This window comes from Ambystoma mexicanum, chromosome 12, assembly GCF_040938575.1.
Source record: "Ambystoma mexicanum isolate Mex_15411 chromosome 12, UKY_AmexF1_1, whole genome shotgun sequence".
Lineage (NCBI taxonomy): Eukaryota > Metazoa > Chordata > Amphibia > Caudata > Ambystomatidae > Ambystoma > Ambystoma mexicanum.
In genome coordinates, this window is record NC_090936.1 from 433,814,328 (window position 1) to 433,838,072 (window position 23,745).

At 49.3% G+C, this 23,745-nt stretch overlaps 1 protein-coding gene across 8 annotated transcripts in view; it reads left to right on the top strand.

Annotated features, from left to right (window-relative positions):
• Window positions 1–23,745, top strand: part of WNK1 (WNK lysine deficient protein kinase 1) — a 2,404,646-nt gene that overhangs the window by 1,419,992 nt on the left and 960,909 nt on the right. For all 8 annotated transcript variants that reach the window (XM_069628604.1, XM_069628602.1, XM_069628603.1 and 5 more), the window contains one exon: window positions 6,469–6,631. In XM_069628604.1, coding sequence (XP_069484705.1) covers window positions 6,469–6,631 — 163 coding nt within the window. The remainder of the gene's footprint in view (window positions 1–6,468; window positions 6,632–23,745) is intronic.

Consider the following 23,745-nt stretch of genomic DNA (forward strand, 5'->3'; position numbering starts at 1 on the left):
ATCTGTTTGGAAAGACTGTGGATGAGTCGCTGCAGGCCATCAAGAACGACATGGAGACGGCTCAGGCCTTGGGAGTTCTGCAGCAACAGCAGCCGCTCTTTCGGATCTTTGGAGGCAGGTAAGGTGCCTCCAAAGGATTCGGCGGCGGCTCCTCGACCTACCGTCAGGCGGCCCGCTCCTCCTCGCAAGAAGTCTACAGGGGACGCAGCAAGTCAGGTGGATCCCACTGTCGTTGCAAGGGAGGCCAAGGCGGCAGGGCTGCTTCCGAGCAAGACTGAACCGGCTGTCGCGTCGGGCCCCCACCGAAGCACCCCGGTGGGAGGCCGGCTGACAAAGTTCGTCAGCGTGTGGGAGTCCATCTCCACCGACTGTTGGGTGCTGGATGCCCTGGCCCACGGGCACACTCTGGAATTTCTGAAGTGTCCCTGAATTCCGCCCGTGGACAGGAAGGAAAACCACGTCCCTCAACTGCTGTTAGAGGTAAGGGCGATGCTCAAGAATGGAGCCATCGAGCTCGTCCCAAAGAGGTTCTGTGGCTCCGGCGTATACTCAAGATACTTCCTCGTCAGAAAGAAGACAGGAGGTTGGCGTCCCATCCTGGACTTGCGTCGGCTAAACAAATACATCAAGGCACAGAAGTTCCGGATGGTCACCCTCCAGCACGTGCTGGGCTAGCTGGAGGAAGGTGACTTCCTATCGTCGTTGGATCTGGAGGATGCGTACTTTCACATACCCATCCTAAAAGGACACCGAAAGTTTCTCAGGTTCATAGTCCAAGGGCGGCACTACCAGTTCAAGGCCCTCCCATTCGGATTGAAGTTGGCGCCCAGGGTGTTCACCAAGTGCCTACCACCAGTGGCGGCGCGGCTGCACCTGCAGGGGATCCACGTCTACCCCTACCTGGTCGACTGGCTCATCCGAGCAGCAACAAGGGAACTCGCCGTCGAACATACAGCAAAGACCGTCCGGACGCTCACGGACCTGGGATTCTCCATCAACTTCCCCAAAATCCCACCTGGTTCCGTCGCAGGTCGCGCTGTTTCTGGGAGTCAAGCTCGACACAGTAGTGCGTTTGGCCTCTCTGTCGGAGGAAAGAATGCAGGCCATTCTGGGCAAGGTACAGCGTCTGCTGGCCACGGACGTGGCTAGATTGAGGTCCACCAAGTCCCTTCTCGGTATGATGTCCTCTTGCATCTATCTGGTGCGCCTGTGTAGGCTTACGATGTGTCCTCTGCAGAAGTTCCTCGACGCCCGTTGGACGCAAGCAACGGGCAGCTTCGAGGACAAGATCTCGCTCAGCGAAGTATTCCGCCAAGCAATTCGATGGTGGGGCACCCGTGCGCATCTCGCCGCGGGCACGGATTTTCAGAGCCCAGCATACCAGGTGATGGTGACGACGGATGCCTCCCTGGAGAGGTGGGGAGCGCACACCTGAGATCTTCACGCGAAAGGCCTGTGGGAGAGTGCCTGAGGCTGCTCCACATCAACATACTGGAGCTCTGAGCAGTGTTCTAGGCCCTCAAATCATTCCTCCCGTCCCTCAAGGGCAAGGTGGTGAGGATCTTCACCGACAACACCACCACAATGTTCTACATCCGGAAGCAGGGAGGAACCAGATCCCCAGCCCTGTCCAAGGAAGCCCAGGATCTGTGGCACTGGGCCGTTGCCCAAGGGATGTTTCTAGTGCCTTTACATCTAGCAGGGATAAACACCATCACTGACTCACTCAGCAGGGAGCTGCGCTCGTGCCACGAGTGGGAACTACGCCAGGATCAAGTGGATCAACTTACCGGCGATGGGGCAAACCCCAAATCGACATGTTTGCGATGGCGACGAACTCCAAGTGCCAGAGGTTCGCCAGCAGGTTCCCCCAGCCGAGGAGCATGGGCGATGCTTTCTCGTTCCCCTAGGACGGCCTGTTCCTGTATGCGTTCACGCCGTTGCTGCTCAGGCTCATCAACCAACTAAAGAGGTCCCGGTGCAGGATGATCCTCGTCTCACCGAGGTGACCGAGACAGATAGGGTTCCCGGACCTTCTGGACTTTTCAGTGTCCCCACCAGTCAAACTGTCGAGAAGGAGGCGCCATTCTTCATCACGACACGGAGTCGCTGAACTTGCAGGCCTGGCTCCTGCAGCACTAGAGTTTGGAGGGTACGATATCCCGGCTCACTGCAGAGAGGTTCATGCAAAGGCCAGGGGGTCCGCAACTCAAGTGTTACAGACACAAGTGGAAGAGGTTCTCTGTCTGGTGCCGTGCACAGAAGATTAACCCTTTACGGATTACGGCCCTTCAAGTGCTACCGTACTTACTGTCACTGGCCAAAGCTGGACTAGCTCACGCTTCCATCAAAATACATCTGGCAGCGATTTCCCGATACACCAGAACTGCAGGACGGTCGTCCCTGTGGTCTCATCGCCTGGTGAAGGAGTTTATGAAAGGACTGTTCCCATCGTTCCCGCCGGTGAAGGCTCCAGCCCCGGCGTGGGAGCTCAACGTGGTGCTGACCAGGCTCATGGGCCCCCCATTCGAGCCCTTGCATTCGGCCCCGTTGAAGTTCCTGTCGTGGAAGACAGCGTTCCTTGTGGCCATCACCTCTGCACGACGCGTGGGAGAGATTCAGGCCCTTTCCTGCAAGCCTCCATACTTGACTTTCCACGAGACGAGGGCTTGTGCTGAGGACACACCCCTCCAGGCCCAAGGTGCTGTCGGACTTCCATCTCAATGAGCCCTTGGTGTTACCAGTCTTTTTCCCATCGCCTTTGTCACCGGCCGAGAGGACTTTGCACTCACTTGATGAAGCTAGAGCACTGAAGTTCTACGTGGACCGAACAAAGAGTTTTCGGAAGACAACACAGCTGTTTGTGAACTTTGGACCTGTGAACCAAGGGAAGGCTCTCTCGAAGGCTTACATTTCCAGATGGCTCTCCAGCTGCATCATGCACTGTCATCGGTTGGCAAACCGACCTTTGCCCGGCCGTCCGAGAGCCCATTCAACCAGAGCGATCGCTGCTACCACGGCATTCTTGTCTGGTTTGCCCCTGCTGGACATCTGCAGGGCTGCTACGTGGAGGTCGACGCACACCTTCACGAGATTCTACTGCGTCGACCGGGATTCCATGGAGGAATCCAGAGTCGGCCAGGCAGTGCTGCGCAACCTGTTTGCTTAAGGTGAGCCTGGTGAGGAGTTAAGAGATGCTTAATGTTGAGTTTATGTAATGCTTAATGTTGAGCCTTGCCACCTCCCGTGGTTGTGCATGTGTGTACTGCTATGTATTCTTATATTCATGAGCATGTGAATCCATGCCAGACCCCATGCTGGAGAAGGAACAAGTTACTTGCCTGTAACTGTTGTTCGCCAGCATGGGTCTGAAATGGATTCACATGTGAACCCGCCCTCCTTCCCCTCTGCGGCTCTTCACTTGGTCATACTGCCACTTTACGTGCTACCAAATCTGAGGATGGCTGCCAGGGACTGGGCTTAGGGAGAGGGCAGTCATTGGCTGGGGGCAGTATGACCCAGAGACCAGTGATTGGTTACTACTAAGAAAGACAGATCAGAAACTAAACTGATACTGATTTTTTCTTCACCGAGGATTCCCAGCCTGATGACGGGGAATATTCATGAGCATGTGAATCCATGCTAGACCTATGCTGGAGAACAACAGTTACAGGTAAGTAACTTGTTCCTATCAAAACGTGAATGGAAATCCAAGATCCGAAGAGAACTCCCTGCCTTAGAGAAAATTCTCGATAAGACCTCCACGAACAAAGGCCTCATAGCAGCATGTATAGCGCCCTGATCAGTAAAGACCTAAACTCAAACCCCCGCCTCAAAGAGAAATGGGATAAGGACTTGAACAGAGAATTTCGACCAACAGGCATGGGACACGGTTTGCAAACCACCATCCTGGATATCAATTGCCGCACAATTCAAACTACACGCAATACAATTATTACACAAACGGCAATACGACCCCCACAGATTATCGAAAATGTACCAGAGCAACAGCCCGAAATGCTGGAGACAATGCGGAATGGACACCAATTATTGACACGTGGTGGGACTGTCCAAAAGTCTGCATATATTGGACCGAGGTGCTCGGATGGATCAAACAAATAGACGGCACTGAGAGAAACGCAACTCCCCTCCTCACCCTGTTCGGCCTAGAAGAGGAAGACTACAAACTAGTCAGGTTAAGGGGACTCGCATCTCCACTGCTACTAGCTGCAAGAGCAGGCCTAGTTATTAATGGGAATCACCTCACACCTTCCACAAAAAAAAGAATGGATAAACATTGCAACAAACATATATGCGATGGAGAAAATAACAGCGACCCTCCATGGAAAAGCAGCACGCCACGAAGAAACCTGGTGCGACTTTGCCGCAACATATGTCCCAAGCCTAAGACGAGACCAACCCACAAACCCGGAGTCCATGCAAACCACACATCTACAAAACTCTTAACTACCACAAAACATCCCACTGGAGAAGAGACCCATCGTACAACACAAGCCCACATACGCCAAACGAAGAAAACGTCCCAGCTCGCATTAAATACTGGTCAACGACAAAGGTAAAACCGGCCGACCGTCTTGAGGGGGAGGGAGAATAGACAAAACTAACTTTACGCAAAAAGGGAAGGGAAAGTTAATTGTGATATTTGTATGATCTTTGTTCAGTCATAAGATAACGAGGTAACAATGTGAAGATAACAAAATTGTACCATTGTGCATCACCCTTGCGTTGAAAATTCAATAAAAATTCAATAAAAAAACATAAATAGAGAGAGTAAAATACTTCCACTTCCAAATCTTATCTGGAGCACTGGGTGGTTTCCCTTCTTGTTTTTTTATGTGATCCAGTCGTCTACTGTGGAGAACCGCAGGGGTCCTCTGTCTGCTCTTGGTTAATTTATACTTGAGGCTTTTGGTGGTCCTATTTGGGGCTCATGGCTTAACTTTCTATATGGATGTGGATGATATCTAAATCGTCCTCTGTTTTGGTGTTTATGTACCCACATGGGATGCTTTATACCAATGCTTGGAGGAAGTAGGTATAAGATAAAACGGCATTATCCTTAAATTCAATCCATCCAAGACTGAGATCTTACTCTGCCGCACTCTAAACCAAGGAGCGTACCTATTGTTACAGAGGAAATCTGTATTTCTAATCTTTGGTCCACTTCTTTGGGCCATTGCCCATCCATGACATCACAAGTTTGGAATCTTGTCATCCTTCTGAACTGTCCCATGCCTTTTAAACCTCACATAAATCTGGTGTTGTGCGCTTGTTTTTTCTTCTCGGGTCTCTGGAATACATTGCCAATCGATTTTAGGATGATCTCCGTTTATTTACTTTTTTGCTTTCCACTGAAGACAATAATTTTTCCTTGTTGACTCTTATTTGATTCTTTCCTACCTGCAGTGTTTGTAGCTCTAGCCAGACCTCCTAGTTTGTACTAGGGAAGAAGTGAACTGGAGAGTGAATTTTTATGCCAGGCTAGTAGCTTGCAACTTGGTTTTTACCCCTAGCTCTAGCACCAAGGTGCTAGAAATGAATCACATTTAGAAATGTAAAGTTACTGTATCTTTATCGTTCACACAAAGCACCTGTTAATGGAATATAAATGTTTTTTTCTTTATATTGGACACCTGCAATCATGAGTTGGAGGCTATAAAAAACAAATAACCATGTCAATCAAGAAACGGGACATTGGTAACAACGTGGAGCATGTTGAGAGAATGTAGAGTACTCAAGAGTTAGCAACATATACTTTTACTCTTGTGCAACCGCAATCCTACCCCATTAAATGGCTGTCCCCTAATTCTGTTCAATGTGCCTTTTGTTCTGTCGAAATGTGCTCCCTTGCTTGGCGGTTGTTGGAACTTGGCACAGCTTTCCATCTGACGATCAAACATGTTACACATGCAGAAAAGACACCATGAGTGTATCGGGCATTTATTTACACAATGTGATAGTTTATTTCAGATGCATTTACGGTTTTTAGGAAAATGTGTACATGACCTAGAAACTATCAAAATAGACATTCTCTGGGCTCGCTGGTTATCAGCCACCAAACTTTACTTGATGGTACGATTAATAGGACAGTGGAGTTACATTGGCGGAATGCTTGAACTGATTTTAAATACCTACAAGTGTATAAAATGTGTTTTAAAATGTATCACACTTTTTAACAATAAAATCATTATATTGAACGTGGTTAAACAGAAAAAAACGAAATCATGGATACCATTATGATCACCACACTCTTCTGAGGCGAGTAGCATACAATGTAAAACTACAGTGGTGCATTTAAAAAATAAGGTCATGATTGAATTGAGCACATGCCTCACTGTTGATAAAACGTTCAAAATGCTACATGTTTCAATTATACATTTTGAGAAGCTTGCAGGGTTGATGTTTGCTAGAAATTGATTTGGTAATTTTCATGGTCATTCTTCTTAGTGCCCATTCAGATGTTGCTTCTGGTCACAGTGATGGAAATGAGGGTGTATCTGCATCGGCCGGTAGGCATGAAGGGAGAACAACAAAACGCCATTGCCGGAGGTCTGTAAGAAGCCGTTCTCGCAATGAGAAGACGACAAGACCAAAACTGCGAATTCTTAATGTGAGTTATAAATGCGATCAACCATCTACAACCCACTAACCAAACCTCACATTTCTGCATACTTCACACAAAAACCCACACAACCACCTCTCTCACAGCAAACCGCATGAACTTCACCACACCGCAACAACAATTGACACATAGATCGCAACAACAGCACACAAGGACTTGTTTCGATCCTATACGCACATCCAAGCTCAGCGCACAGAGAAAACCGAACTGAAGCTGCCAACAGTACACCACCTCTCACTTTCCTATGCCCTCTTCACCCACTAACACACCCCCCACCTTTTTGTTTACAGATCCGACCGAGCGCCTGGAGACCAACTCCTTTGGTGACGGTGTGCTATATAAATACCTTTTAACATTAACATCTATATTTTGTTATTTTTATTTAATGTTCAGCTGTCTAACAGTGTTGTCATCAAAAAGACATTTACAATCAATGCAAAAAGGTTAGTGCAAAGGAACTGTCCATCACTTTACCTGGAGCAGCAACGTTTGTGCATAGTGAAGTACAATATAGCTATCACGCCAACTTCGTAGAGGGCTAGGGAACACTCTGGGCAATTACCGGCCCGCCACACCCCTGAAACAGGGTGAAAGCTATTCACAAATAGTTTTATTTTCCTTTTATTTCACGGGAGACGGGATCTCGTCACTGTGATTGGGCGCCACCAAAGAAACCCACTGTGACTCCTTTAGGTGGTTTACGGGTGCTTACTCTCTGAGTTACAAGATCAGTAGGCTTGGTTGGAATTATGGTGTTTTCAGGGTTACATGGGTTTTTGGTGATTGACGCTTGGGCCGTTCCTCTCACGCTTGTCTCCCTTGGGGGTACCACCACCCTAGTCTAGGCCTCCATAACACCAGTTAGCACAGAGGCTCTGTAACCCCTATTGTCTTTCATTTTGGGTTAAAGCTGCAGTGGTTTCCCTGAAGTGGTGTTTCACTGGCTCCATAGGGGCCTTCTTACTGTCCCTACCCTAGCCCTTCTTAGTAGTCTATTGGGAGTTAGGTAATAGTGCCTTGGAATCACTCAAATCGTGCAGTCTCACCTCGCAGTTCTAGTATTACTCCTTTGCTTCCTTGCTCCTCTTTAACCTTCTGTCCCTCTGATTTTCCATTTGGTCTTTCTTCCTCCACACTTGGATGTTGACCTTCCTTCTTTTACTCTCCTCCTCTCTCAACTCCTCCATTCTCTTCTGACTGCAACCTTCTTCTCAATTACACTACCCCACTCGCTACTGCTTTTCCAGCTACGACAACTCCCTCTCGCTTTGACTCCCCACTCGCTTCTACCCTCACTATCTCAATCTCCCCTTACCACTACCACTGACTAATACCACTCTCCTCCCACCACCACTCATGCACATTCACTCGGCAGTACCCTCTCTCCACAGTCGCCTCCACACTCCTTCACTCTGTCCTCCTGTTAGTCTCTTGGCCTTGCTCCTTCCACTTCTAATGCACACCTACCTACTTCCTGTCTCCTCCTTTTATACTCTCCTGCCCATGGGATTGTTAAGAATTCACCAGCCTATCTAACCTATTTTCTTCAGGTAAGGATGTTTGGGCTTGGAAAACTTTAACAGGGGCCTAAGCCCCACACCCTTCTCCTCAAGTGGGCTTGCCACTTTCAGGCTGGGTAAGCCAAACAGCCCTTCAGGATTTGCTTCCCTTGTTGTCATGGTCACTGGTTGGCTAGCAAAAAAAACCATTGCATCGCCCAGGGAAGGGGCTCAGATGGCCATGGAACACAGGCGGGGAACACTGAGGTGATATGCCCGAGGTGGCGGGCCCAACCTCTGGGTAATGACCCACTGCCCAAGTTAGCCACAGGGTGGGCCCAGCCACTGGGGGGCATATCGCCTTTAGCACCTGTGTAGATCACTGCACGGATGCTAAGGGTTAATTTTATTTTGAAATATTGAAAGAAAAACATAGATTTTCCTTGCAGCCGTCGCTGCGCTGCCTTCAAATCAGGAAGTCCATCTTAAAAGCTGGTGTCATTACCATTGAAGAGGGGTCTGCCTGGCTGAAGGCCGCGCACCAATGAAAAGGTAAGTTTCTTTTCCATTATTTTGAAAGAAAAGAAAACCATTAGCACCTGTGCAGTGATCTACACGGGTGCTAACGGGAAGGGGAGCAGTGAAGTGAAGCGCCTGACACTAATGAAAGTGCTCGGAACGCGGATTTAGCTTTGTGAATATAGCCGCATTCCAAGCATTTTTATTGGCTCCAGGCGCCTCCGGGGGTGCTAATGCCAGTTCTCGCCTGCGTTTCCAGCCACCAGACTGGCTGAGTTCCATTGCCTGGTTGTAAATGTAATGGTAAATATGGACAGATGGTGTTAATCATGTTTTTAGAACTTGGAGCGTTGAGCCAAGAGTACGACCTACAGGTTCTTAGCAGTTGACGGGTCTATAGGTCTAGAATACACAAACTACATTACACAATGGTGCTCTCTTCTTTCCCAACTTATGATGTTAACATGGAAGTATGATACTTCTCCAGCACGGGGTCTGGCATGGATTCACAAGCTCATGAATATTCCCCATCATCAGGCTGGGAATCCTCGGTAAAGAAAAAATCAGTTTCAGTTTCGTTTCTGAACTGTCTTTCTACTAATAACCAATCACTGGTCTCTTGGTCATACTGCCCCCAGCCAATGACTACCCTCTACCTAAGCCCCTCCTCTGGCAGCCATCTTCAGATTTTTACCGCACGTTCGTATTGTGATTCTTTGAAGAGTTTACTCTTATTTTTTCGGTCAATTCAAGCCTCAAGCTCCACCGATTCTTCTTCCGATCAACGGTGACCCGTTTCAGAATTTTCTACGGCCCTCAAGGGCGGGTTTTCATTGAATTACACTTCTTGGAGGATTCCGGAAGACCTTTGAGGCCTACCCCGATTCGGACATGGCACAGGACAAAGGAGATTTGACACCTACTGGATCCAAACTGTTCAGGAACTTCCCAGGATGTGGATTACATAATGTCTCTGAGGCTGCAAGCCGACTTCGAATCTATGAAGGCGAAGCTAGCAGAAAGTTACTCCAAAGATAAATACGGAAATAGCCACAATAACAGAAAATGTCGACTTCTGAGCAATTCAGCGCTCCGGAATCAGGAAACGCGAACCTCCAACAAAAAATAATCCATCAGGAGCAAAATGAGAACGTAGCTGTTAGCTTGCCGCGATGGGAGAGGGGAGTCCCCGGATTTCATCGCTGTCACGATTTCGGAGATGGGCGAGCTGAAAAACTGAGAGGAGTGACATCCCGACCAAAGTCCTTGATAAACAAAGGCGGAGACAATACCCCAAATTGCTCCACTCCCCTTAATGCACACACAGTTGAATCTGTAGAGTCATGCCGTGGGTAGCAACTTTTGCCCCGACAAGCTGAACACTGCGATACCAACTGCCATTGTAAGGACAAGGCGGCAAGTCCTAGGGAATCAATCACAGAAGCCAAATCTAATCTATGTGTTGCTGCGGCAATACAGATTCATAATAACGTTTTAGCGGCGACATCGCAGGCCCTAATACCTTTCATAAAATTATATGAAAGTGTGAATGAAACGTTACATAACAATGGAGCGATAGTTGGACACTTAGCCGAAAAAATATCATTGATGGAACTCAATCTGAATTATCAGCAACAAAAAAGAACAAACGAATATATTGAGATGGAAGATGGATTCAAAAAAATATTTCGGCTAATTGAAAAAAATTCAAATGAATCCAGGATCCAAATGGATGAGCTGTTGAACTTTATGAAAGTCCTTCCTGAATTTAAGCCCAGCATCTCCAAACTTGGCTCCCCCAGGAAGTGGCAGTCGTCAAGACATAAGTCTTGGTGACCCGGCTGCATCACAATCAACACTAACCAGAAACAACGGCCCAGTTAGCGCACAAGTCAGCATACTCCATCAGGCACACTCTGACGAAGGCGCAACAAAGGCTACAAAAATGAAAGAAAGTGAAACAAAAACTGTTAACCATGAGAAATCTCAATCACACGTAGTAGAGGCCCCACAATCGAAAGAGGAGAAGCACGCATGTGATGGCCTAAAAAGATCAGTCCCTCCCAGTATCTCGGAGTTGCCAGCAGCGGCACCAAGCTGTTCAACTTCAAAGGCGTCATTCGGAATCTTTTATGGAGGTGCAAAAACCTCCAAATTGGAAAGAATCCAAGCTGCATCCAAGAAGAAGGGCAAGGAGGGGTAGCAAACAGTGCCCAACATAAAAAAAGGTAAGAAAAGACAAAAAATAGTTATTGCAAAGCAAACTTCAAATTCAAGGAAATTTATTAGATACCGAACTCCCTCCATCTCGAAGGTATTTGCCCGAGAAAAACCTTTAGGGAAATCGACAAATAAACAACTGTTATTTCCCGTCTTAGAGCCAACAAAAGAGAATGACAACGGAAAAGAAAAGTTAAAAATACTCAATGACTCATCTCCGACAACACAAGCGTCTAAGCCAACAACATAGAATCCAAATAAGCGGAGGAGAATCGTTTCAGACTCTAGGAGCGACTCGACAATCGAGGGTCTCGAAGAACTCTGCAACTTGTCCACTTACTCACATGATGTAAGTGAAGAATGCAGTAGCGCTTCCTACGACAACCTCTCCACTGATAGAATGAATTCTCAGGAACCACATACTCTAAGCCACCAAAACAGATTCAAAACAAAACCGATTCAATTACGTCTCCCCGCAAAAATGGGTGCGAATCGTGCCCCAGCTTTTGCGAAGTTCGATAACAAAAACGGATGGCGGAAAAATGGTTAATCCCTGCAACAGCAAGGGAAAGCTAGTTACTGTATTAAATCCAAAGCGTACCGCTGCTCAAAAACAAAAAATTGGAGATTCAACACTGAAGACCTCCACTTCTGGGCAACATCATACATCATTGAAAAAAATTAAATTGACAAACGTGTTGGCAGATGACATCGATGTAAATCTGAATCGTGGCAACGTAATTCACCTGTTGCACTCAGTGTCTCTACTAAGGACAATTACCTCTGATGACATTCAAATTGTTGATTATATCTCAGAAGAACGGGTTGACTGCGTATTGCTACACATCATCTCCCAAGCAGTTAGGTCACTGATGAGCGCAAAGGATGACATTTTATGCCTTGGTTTCGAGATCTTGGAATATCTCGAGCCGACAAGACTGAATGGAGCAGAAGGCATTGATAGGCGAGAGTCCAAGAGCTCTCGGAGTCACCGGCGCAACCAAATTCGTAAGCACTTGAACTCAAACTCGACTTCTGCCATGAGCAAAAGGACCATACAACAATCTGGAAAAAAACATTAACTAGACAACGATGGATTGGAAGCCGTCAACACTCTGATTTCGTGGAACACCAGAGGCTCCAGCCACTTATACAACAACTTCCCAGTGGACCTTTCAGATAATTTTGTAATATGCCTGCAGGAAACTTGGATGCGTCAACCTCCTGTAAATGACGGATATCAAATATTGATAAACCCTGCAAGTAAGATCATAAGAGGTTGCCCATTTTCGGGCCTATTGACGCTGATAAAAATAGGAACAAGCTGGGAAGTGGTGAATTCAACAAAGCCAAACGGATATGTCCAGTCAACCCTACTTGAAAGAAAAACAAGTGGAGATGAAAGTGAGCATCACACATCTCAACATCTATTATTACTCGACGTATACTGGAACCCTGCAAAGATCTCAAAAGGGGCATTCATTCAATCAATAACAACAATAATCGACAAAAATCTGAGGAGTCTCCAAAACCTCTGGATAATCATGTGTGACGACTTAAATACAACTTGGTTCAATGGAAACCAACAGAAAAGCATACTTTGCTGCCGCGAAGACTTCAGGGATACCTCTAGAAGAGCATGATGGACCGAGGCAATGGAATCCAGAGATTGTACCATGGTCAATGGAAACGTGCCTGGCGATTCCCCGCCACAAATTACGTGGTTAAATATGGGGTTAAAGAAAACACTAGACTACGTTTGGGTTTCGAACAACGTGATGCACAAAATTACCAACCTGCAGATAACACTGATGAATAATAGTGATCACTACCCCTTGAAAATGTCCTGGCAACCTCGGTCTAAGCGCTTGAGTGGGACGTCCTGCACTCAATTAGAAGTGAACTCTGGCCGTAACAGGCTTAGGCTGAATACAAAACAGATCCGGCAACTAACTTCTGTTTTTCAGTCAGAAAACAAAGAAAGCTCAGAGTTCATAAATTATCCAGCAATTCTTCTAAATTTGAGTACGCACCCCTCAAGAAATCCTCCTCCAGTACCTAATCACAAACACACGTGGAGCACCAGCTTGAGTAGTGAAAAGAAGAAACTGAGGAAAGACCTAAAAGATCTGCGATCCAGATTTGGCACCAACAATGCAAGTATAATCAAACAACGTAAACAAAGGTACCGAAACTGGTTAATAGCTTTCGAACACCAGCGAGATCAAGAACGCGGTGAGGCGATGCTTTCCTTGATAAGAACACATAACACCAGAGATATTTGGAAAATCCTAAATCAAGACCACCTAAATCAAGCCGCAACCATGGCAAATGGAGTACCCGAGGCGGCATGGGCGAGTCACTTCCAGAAAGTATTCTCATCCCATGGTTGTTTGACGGAGGAAGAAAACAACTCTGTTGACTCGGGCTGGGATACAATAGAGACGGTGATAACATAATCTGTGCCATAGCAAAACTAAAAAACTCTAGAGCAGCTGGCCCAGATGGCATCACGAACATAATGCTAAGACAACATCCTTATGAATGGGCCAAGTTCATAGCCGAATTGTTCGTGATAATAGCAAAATCTAAGAAAATTCCATGATCCTGGTCAGAGGCAATAATCGTCCCAATTCATAAAGGCAATAGGGACTTCCCTGCCAATTACCGACCAATTGCCTTACTGGATACCATTGGAAAAGTATTTGCAGCCTTCTTGCAGAAAAAAATCTCAGCTTGGGCCCTTCAATTTGAGCTAAACGACATAAGGCAAACCGGTTTCACCAAGGGAGTCGGAACTGAAAACAATCTTTCCATACTGAACCTCCTGAAACTAGAAACCCTGCGAAGAAAAGAAAAACTGTTTCTCGCATTTATAGACATGCAACAAGCTTTTGATGGAATAAATCGGGCAAAGCTCTCGGGAGAGCTGAAGAAATGGAACTGCCCAGATAACATACTAAATCCCATAAAGGCCCTGCATGATTTAACCTCCTATAGGAATTAGGCTAAATGAAAATGGCGACCTCTCTGAACCGATTGCAACAAACAAGGGAGTGAAGCAAGGCTGCCCACTGGCAGCGGTTCTTTTCAAACTATACATCGCGGATGTGTCTGGAACGCTAGAAAAAAACTCATTGCTTCCCGCGCAAAGTCAACGGAAATCCTGTAAGTTGTCTGATCTATGCAGACGATCTTGTATTGATCGGCAAAACGCAAATAGGCTTACAGAGGTTATTAAATATGCTGAACATATACATGGTGGAAACTGACCTGAAGATCAACGTGGAAAAAACAAAGATACTGAAGCTCGGCCTCGTTGAGGGTCACAGAAATAAGAACTTCAAGTGGACAATGAACAACGTCCCGATTGAGGTAGTGAATGTGATCCGCTATTTAGGTATATCCTTCAGCACGTCAATAAGAGAATGGAGTTGGGTGACTGAATTTGAAAAAAGAATCAAAACATTAGCTCTACAAGGAGCTAGAATTCACTCACAATATGGGAAATTTTCTTTGATTCCAGTACGAACCTTCTACTTACAAAAGGTGATACCAGCAATAACGTTTGAGCCGAGTCAGGCTGGAACATTGACTACAAAATCTGGTCAGAATTTGAAGGTCTGTTCTGGCGACCTGCGCTAAGACTGCCTAAATAATTATCAGTGATAGTAATCCATCATGAATTGGGACTGGAGCCTATGTATGGAGCAGTCATTTGGAAATCGATGGCTTTGTTGGAAAAGATGTCGATCGAAAAGCCAGAACCGGCATTTAAACTGTTTAGCTCACAAAAAAAAACAAACATGGAAACCTTACAGGAACTGTGGTCTGAAAAAGTAAAAGCAAATATGCAAGCCGCAAATGTCACCATGGAGACGCTATTAGAACGTCCTCAAAATGCCAAAAAAAAACTGAGGCAATGGCTATGGATTGACAACTTGGAAAAATATCACGAATGAAAGACCGCTTTGGATTTGGGGCTGACTTCGAACAAGATGGACCAACTGCCGAAATATTTGAGTAAATTCTCGTCTCGTTATCACAGAGATGGTTTTCTGCGTCTAAGAACAAACTTTTACAAGACCAGGCAATCATGTTTTGTCCGGCACATTGACAATGTAAAGGATCCTCTCTGTAGGTTCTATGCGAATCATCTGGAAACGACAAAACACATACTGACCGAATGTCATTTGCTTAAAGACCTAAGAACTCTACACCTGTTTAAGTTCGCTCCACTTGCTGACAGTATGGATGAATTGTGGTTGCAAATTTTAAGTGGGAATTCAGTTCACCTGACTTGTGCAGTTATAAACTTTCTTGAGAAAACGGTAAACTGAATGGCCTCCGGATCTTCGAACTTTGACAATTCACAAATGTGAAATGAAGAGACCAATGAGGAAAGTTGATGATAAAAGTTGTAATAAAAGTTTGTAAGAAACTAGATATTACACATTTTTTTTAAAAAAATGTCTCCAAGGAAGATGAGCACTCCCAGTGCTTCTACTGCCTTCACGCCAACAAGTCACTCGTGGAGGACTATGCGTTCTGTAAGAACATGTCTGTCCGGACAATGAAGGACCGTCGTACTCGGCTCACCATCTGGCTGGAGGGGAAGAGCCCAGCAGCAGGTGAGAAGAAGTCCGAGCGGTCTTATAAGAACTTTGAGGGCGCTCCGGCAACAGGTACCCAACAAAAGGCAAAGCACGGCGAGTCTGCGGGCACCGGGAACGCCGTTGGTTCGGGGTCCTCGGCTGCCAGGCAGGGTGCAATGTCACCGACATCGTCCACGAGCCAACGTTCTAACTCGCGGGGGGGGGGGGAGTCTGAACCCAGATAAGCTTTGGGAGAAGCCCCGGTCGATCCCGACTGAGAAAGCCAAGGGGGGTAAGGCAGTGACCCTCCCCGTAAGGTGAAGGCCTCAGATGCGCCCAAGGTCATGAAGGCCCTGATTCACCCGGCGTAGGCCTCGATTGAAGGAGCCGTGGCGGCCCTGGCGAAGCCTGTGAAGGCTACCACAGTGGAGACAACTTCTACCTGCCACCCCGGAGGGAATCTTCTTTCCAGCCTAGCGAGATGACCCCCGTGAAACCCCAGGACGAGAAAGAGGGGGGGCACAGTAGCCATAATGGACACAGAAACCACCTCCGAGGATGAGCTGGCTGGCGTCAAAGCTATCCTGGACAAGAAGGTTGAGGCCTATGTGAGGGATCCGAACAAGGCGGACTTGGAGAGCAACGGGAGAGCCGACGAGGAGCCCAGGGGCCGTAGACCCCGCACCCCAGCCGTCGCTCCCGTCGCAACCGATGCCTATGCCCCTGTACAATTCAGGAGCAATCTTGATGGCTTTGCGGACCCTGTGTACGGAGATAAGGACAAGGTTGCCCTTGCCCCCAGCGATCCAGTGGCGCCTGGACCTTCGGGGAGCCCACCGAGCAAGCGGAGGCAAATTCAGCCACCCCCTCCCTTCCATCCTTCACCTCCGTCCCCTCCACCGAGGGATGAGACGGGAACAGAGACGACGGGGATGGACGGGGCGGTGGTGACGACGGGATGCATCTCCCATCACCCCCCCACCCCTCAGACGAAATGGGCCCCTTTCACGCCATGATCGCCAGGGCATCAGAGCCTTTCCAGCTATGCCCCGAGGAGCAGAAGAAGGAAGGTTAAATCTACCGACAATGGGAGGCAAAGAGGGAGAGCGTCCTCTCAGTCCCGTTACTGTACGAGATCTGGGACGAAGGACTGTCCCTGCTGAAGAACCCGTCCATGGCCCCTGCGAAGAGGGACCGGTACGAGAAGTACCAGGTCCCAGGCTCCGCTCCTATGTGCCTCAGAGCACAGCCGTCCCCGGATTCGGTTGTCTCCGCAGCGGCCAAGAAGAAATCGGCAGGGGCGACGGCATCAACTTCCACTTCCCCACCGGACGGCGAGAGGAAGTAGCTGGACGCCATGGGACGATGGGTCATCTCATCGGCAGCGACGACCATCAAGGCGGCCAACGCCCTTGCAATCGTGACACGCTATGACAGGGAGCTGTGGTTCAAGATAGCTCCCCTCCTGGACTTCCTCCCAGACAAGAGGGCGGAAGCCCTTGAAATCCTGCAGGAAGGCGAGGTGGCGTCGGACTACGCCATCACAGTGGCCACGGACATCGTGGACACCGGCTTTCGCCAGATGGGCAACAGTGTTTGCCTGCACCGGCGCGGTTGGCTCTTGGCCACCAATTTCCATCAGGACATGCAGACCAGGGTACTGGACATGCTCTTGGACGGAAACGACCTATTCGGGAAATCGGTGCGGACAAAAAGCGGACACCGAGACGGCCTGTGCCCTAGGCACTCTTCATCAACGTCTGCTGTCTTTTTGGACCTCCAGAGGCAAATCTCAAGGCCCCTCCAAAGGATTTGGCGGCAGTTCATCATCGTACCACCAAGCTGCCCGTTCCTCGTCGCAGGAAGCCTACAGAGGCTGCAGCAAGACCGGTGGATACCGTCGTATACAGGGTGGCAAGGCCTCAGTGAAACAGGATTGAACCAGCCGTGACATCGGGCCACCACCAAAGCACCCGATGGGAAGCCGGCTGGCGAACTTTGTCGGCGTGTGGGAGTCCATCTTCACCGTCCGTTGGGTGCTGGATGCCCAGGCCCACGGGCACACTCTGGAGTTCCAAAGAAAGTGCCCTCATTTCCCTCCTGTGGCCTATCACAGGAATTGGTGGATGTACATTTTTAGCATACATATTTAAAAGTATCTGTCCAAGGATTCTATCTGGAAGCCATTGTCTTTTTCTGCCCTGCACCATTATTCTTAGTTTTTGGTCATTTATAATCGGCCCATTTACACCAAAATATAAGTACCCTGTCGGTTTTTGGCTAGTTGGGATCTGAGAAAAACCACATCAGCTTACCATAGTAAGGGATTTGGAAAAACAGCAAGTCATGTGGGTTTGGGTTGTAACCTTCTGCCTAATAATTGCAGAAAATCATCTACATAGGTTCAAAATTAATTTGGACCAGAGGCGCCTCTGTCCAAACTCACTTTTCAACCACTATTGTCTTTCTGATATTTTGGATGTGCAAAGCACACATGTATCAAAAGTGCTTCATTTATACAACAGCACTGCAGTTTATTCCAAAATAGTCTACGGCGCACTACATAAAAGGCAATGGCAAGTGGAAATAATGTTTTTGAACACTACGTCCACCCATGTCAATACCCAATTCAAACTGCAACCCGGACACAGCACAGCAGACGACCAGCATCATTCTGCTAGGTTATTGCATGAACACATTTTAGCTGTTAGAGAGATGTTCCCACAGCCCTCTGTGGAGGGATGCAAAACGGGTAGACCAGACATCTCTATAATAGGAGATATGGCAGAGCGATCATTCTTGACTCGAGTGAGGAAGGCTGGCAGTGTAGTAGTTATTCCAAATGGTTACCACAAAGAGTACACTCAACAATGGTATACTGAAAAGTATATACTTTAATATAAAAACCCACATGAACTATTTAAAATGTCAAATAAGTTCTTGGTTTAAACATAACCTACAGTAAAACAGAGTGTATGCCATAAAGCTGTAATGCTCAGGGTACACCCTACCCCATCTTAAATGAAATGTATGTCCACTTCCTGGTGGTAGGCACAATGTATAAAGCTTGGTAGAAAAAAATGAAACGTAGACAACAGTAAATGAGTCACAGGAATTCCTGAGGCACTAGTACATAGTAGCATTCAGAATACAAAGGTGCATTATACATCACAGATGGCACTTGTAGGGAGAAAAAGGGGTAGAAACGTAAGCAACAATCAATGCCCACGGACCCCCCTAAATTAGGATAGCATTAGGCATACAGCAGGAGATCCATAGAGTAGTATTGCACTTCTAAGTAGAGTTCTCCAGCATGGGTCTGGCATGGATTCACATGCTCATGAATATTCCCCGTCGTCAGGCTGGGAATCCTCGGTAAAGAAAAAATCAGTATCAGTTTAGTTTATGATCTGTCTTTCTTAATAGTAACCAATCACTGGTCTCTGGATCATACTGTCCCCAGCCAATGACTGCCCTCTCCCTAAACCCCGCCCCTGGCAGCCATCCTTGGATTTTTACTGCACGTTCAAGTGTTGGGAGTCCTCGTGCTATAGCTCTCGAGCTTTTACTGCGTTTTGCGCTTTTTCAAAGAGATTTATCTAATTTTTCGGTTCAATCGAGCCTTAAGCTCCACCGTTTCTACTTCCGATCAATGGGGACCCATTTCGGATTTATCTACGCCCCTCAAGGGTGAAGTTTTCGTCGAGTTACACTTCTTGGAGGATTCCAGAAGTTTCTGAGGCCTACCTCATGGACGAGTAGAACTTGGGCCAGGAGAAGGGAAGCTCTACACCCGGCAAACTGTTCAGGATCTGCCCTGGATGCAACCTACAAAATGTGTTCAAGGAGGACGAGCATTCGAAATGCCTTTACTGCCTCCATGAGGACAAAACGCACGTGGAGAAGGACCGTGCATTTTGCATGAACATGTCGGATCTGACAATGAGGGATCGCCGGACCCGCCTCTCCAACTGGCTGGAAGGCAAGAGCCCAGCAGGTGAGAAGAAGTCCGAGCAGGCTTCTAAGTCCTGTGAGGATGCCCCGGTGACGGGGGCCCAACAGAAGGCAAAGCACTGCAAGTCTGCAGGCACCGGGAGCGCCGAAAGATCAGGCTCCTCGGCTGCCAGGCAGGGCGCACCATCACTGACGCCATCAACCGCGAGCCAATGCTCTGGCTCGGGGAAGAGAAAATCTGAGAACCCGGCTAAACTTCTGGAGAGGCCCCGGTCGATCTCGAAGGAACCGGCCGAGGGGGAGCAAGGCGTTGACCCTCCCCCTAATGTGAAAGCCTCAAGCGCGCCCAAGGCGGCGAAGGCCTTGATCCACCCGGCTACGCCTTTATCGAGGGAGTCGCTGCGGCCCTGGCGAAGCCTGTGGAGGTGACCTTGGGGCCCAGAGTTTCCCTGCCTCCGTGGAGGGAATCCTCTTTTAAGCCCATCGAGAAGGCCCCGGTGGAAAAAGAGGGGGGGCGGTGGTGACTGTTAAGGACACAACCTCCGAGGAGGAACTGGCCGAGAATTTGGAAGAGGCCCAGTGTAACGCTCACCTGATTCCCGCAGAGGCGCCGGTCTTGACTGGGTGAATGCCGGATCTTCAAAGGTGATGTGTAACACACGGTTGGCTCTTTGGGCTGGACCTCTGTGCCCTGTATGTCTGACTCGAAGAGGAAGATGTCTGCAGATAGAAAATATGGGATTAATGAACTGGGGTTATTTGGTGCCTCTCTCCTCTTCCCTTTCTCTTCTCCTGTAGAACCCCAAAGGTTAACGCCCTCACCTTAGGTAAGTGAACGCCGAGCTCTCCATCTGCCTCGGGGCAGGGTGCCGTAACCAGTTTCTTCACTGGATAAGGGTGCAGGCCTCTTGACCTCGGAGGACTGCTGTCCGTCGTTAACTGCACGAACGGTAAGTTCTGGGCACTTCAAATGTCTTAAAAGTCTTTTGTAATGATATCTCTTGTTTTGCAGGGTGCCGGCGATGGCGGATGGCGGGCTGATGAGAGTTGAGGATCGAACCCGCGTGAGGAATAGAAGCGCCTGGAAGCACGTAAGTAAGCGCTTGTAGCCTGCTTCACGATGCGCACTAACTGTCCCTTTTATCTTGCAGGTACAAGTTTGGAGCTTTAGAGAAGCTGAAGGGTACTGGAATACCCACTGGATTCGGTGTGGGAAGGAGTAATGGCACGTGAGTAATAAAGTTGCCCAATGTCTTTAAACGCACCTTCTTTTGTCTTTCAGATGCGGGATGCAGCGCCGAAGGCCTCCGGAGCGTGCGAAGAGCTGGTAAGCCTTTGTCTTTCAGATGCCGGAATGCAGTGCAAAGACCTCCGGAGCGTGCGAAGAGCTGGTAAGCCTTTGTCTTTCAGATGCCGGAATGCAGCGCGAGGCGTTGGTGACAGCCGATGGACCAGGTAAGAGATGCGCTGCCACTGAAGACCGTAGTGCTAACCTGTTCTTTCTTTGTCTTTACAGGTGCTGCTGAAGACTGGATTCCAGGATGGTAAGCCTTTGTTCCCTTAGGCCCAGGATCAGAAGCAGAAGACACGATGAGCGTTCTGCTGCAGAGAATGCAGAATAACACAAAGCAAGATTCATCCATCGGGTGTGGTTTAAATAGCCTCCTGTAGTGCTTAGGTGTCTCCTTCCACAGCCACGCCTAGGTAAGAAAAGAGTTCCTGCTTTCCAGAAGAGTTCCAGTGTTCTGAACCTAGGGAGTGGCTCCTGCCCCACCCAACAGGAAAAGTAGTCCCAAACAGAAGAGGATCAGGGGTTCAACTGGCAGGTAAGTAAGCAGCATGGTCTGCTGCAGGTAAGTCCACCCAAGCATTATGAGCCCGGCGCTTCCAGCGCTGGGACTGGGCATCTTTATGAGCCTGGTGCCACTGGCACCAGGACAGGGTCCAAAAGGTCCCAATTGGGACTGGCTGGCACTCGGAACCGGGGTTATGGGTCTGCTTCCAAGGGAGTCGGGCAGGTCCTGATCTTTTTAAAGCAGAGATCATGACACCCAGCCCCACGGGAGGGTTCCCGAGGAGGGGGACGACGAGAGCGAGGGTGGCAACGACGATGAGGTTCCCGTGGAGGAACAACCGTCGCTCCCGGCACGCCCGTCGCAACCCAAGCCTCGGGACAAGTCGGCGGCCATTTTGACGGCAATCCAAGCCTTATGCACGGAGATAAGGACGAGACTGCTCCTACCCCCGACGGACGACCCAGCTGTACCGGGTCCGTCGTGAAGCCCTCCGAACAAGAGGAGGAGAATTCATCAAGTGCTCCTTCAGCCCTCTCGGCCTTCTCAGCCTTTGTCGCCTTCCCCGAGGGACGACACAGGAACGGACACGGCCACGACGGGGACGGATGACGACGGCGGTGACTACGGGACTGGCCTCCCGTCTCCGATTCCTGTGGATGAGTCGCTGCAGGCCATCAAGACCGACACGGAGACGGCTCCGGCCTTGGGAGTTCTGCAGCAATGGCGGCCGCCCTTTCGGAACTCCGGAGGCAAGCAAGGTGCCTCCAATGGATTCGGCGGCGGCTCCTCGGCCTACCGTCAGGCGGCCCGCTCCTCGTCGCAAGAAGCCTGCAGGGGACGAGGCAAGTCAAGTGGATCTCGCCGTCATCGCCAGGGAGGCCAAGGCGGCAAGGCTGCTTCCAAGCAAGACTGAACCAGCCGTCTCGTCGGGTCCCCACCGAAGCACCCCGGTGGGAGGCCGGCTGACAGTTAGTCAGCGTGTGCGAGTCCATCTCCACTGACCGTTGGGTGTTGGATGCCCTGGCCCACGGGCACACTCTGGAATTTCTAAAGAAGTGCCCCCAAATTCCTCCCATGGCCAGGAAGGAAAACCACGTCCCTCAACTGCTGTCAGAGGTAAGGGCGATGCTCAAGAAAGGAGCAATCAAGCTCGTCCCAAGGAGGCTCCGGGGCTCCGGAGTATACTCAAGATACTTCCTTGTCAGAAAGAAGACAGGAGGTTGGCGTCCCATCCTGGACTTGCGTCGGCTAAACAAATACATCAAGGCGCAGAAGTTCCGGATGGTCACCCTCCAGCACGTGCTGGGCCAGCTGGAGGAAGGCGACTTCCTATCGTCGTTGGATCTGGAGGTTGCGTACTTTCACATCCCCATCCTAAAAGGTCACCGAAAGTTTCGCAGGTTCGTAGTCCAAGGGCGGCACTACCAGTTAAGGGCCCTCCCTTTCGGGTTGAAGTCGGCAACCAGGGTGTTCACCAAGTGCCTAGCACCAGTGGCGGCACGGCTGCGCCTGCAGCGGATCCACATCTACCCTTACCTGGACGACTGGCTCATCCAAGCAGGGACAAGGGAACTCGCTGTCGAACACACAGCAAAGACCGTCCGGCTGCTCACGGACCTGGGATTCTCCATCAACTTCCCCAAATCCCACCTGGTTCAGTCGCAGGTCGTGCTGTTTCTGGAAGCCAAGCTCGATACAGTAGCGCAGTTGGCCTCGTCGTCGGAGGAAAGAACCCAGGCCATCCTTGGCAAGGCACAGCGTCTGCTGGTCACGGACGTGGCCAGAGTGAGGTCCATCAAGTCCCTCCTCGGGATGATGTCCTCTTGCATCTATCTGGTGCGCCTGTGCAGGCTTCAGATGCGTCCTCTGCAGGAGTTCCCCGATGCCCGTTGGACGCAAGCGACGGACAGCTTTTAAGGACAAGATCTCGCTCAACGAAGTATTCCGCCAAGCAATTCGATGGTGGGGCACCCGTGCGCATCTTGCCGCGGGCAAGGACTTTCAGACCCCGGCATACCAGGTGACGGTGACGACGGATGCCTCCCTGGAGGGGTGGGGAGTGCACACCGGAGATCTTCACGCGAGAGGCCTGTGACTCCCAGAGGAGAGGCCGCTCCACATCAACATACAGGAGCTCCGAGCAGTGTTCTGGGCCCTCAAGTCCTTCCTCCCGTCCCTCAAGGGCAAGGTGGTGAGGATCTTCACCGACAACACCACCACAATGTTTTACATCTGGAAGCAGGGAGGAACCAGATCCCCAGCCCTGTCAAAGGAAGCCCAGGATCTGTGGCACGGGGCCGTTGCCCAGGGGATGTTTCTGGTGCCTTTTCATCTAGCAAGGATAAAAAAACACCATCGCCGACTCACTCAGCAGGGAGCTGCGCTCGTGCCACGACGGACGCAGATCTTCTCTCCAGAGAAGGAGGCACCATTCTTCATCACGACCCAGAGTCGCTGAACTTGCAGGCCTGGCTCCTGCAGCACTAGAGTTTGGAAGGTACGATATCCCGGCTGACTGC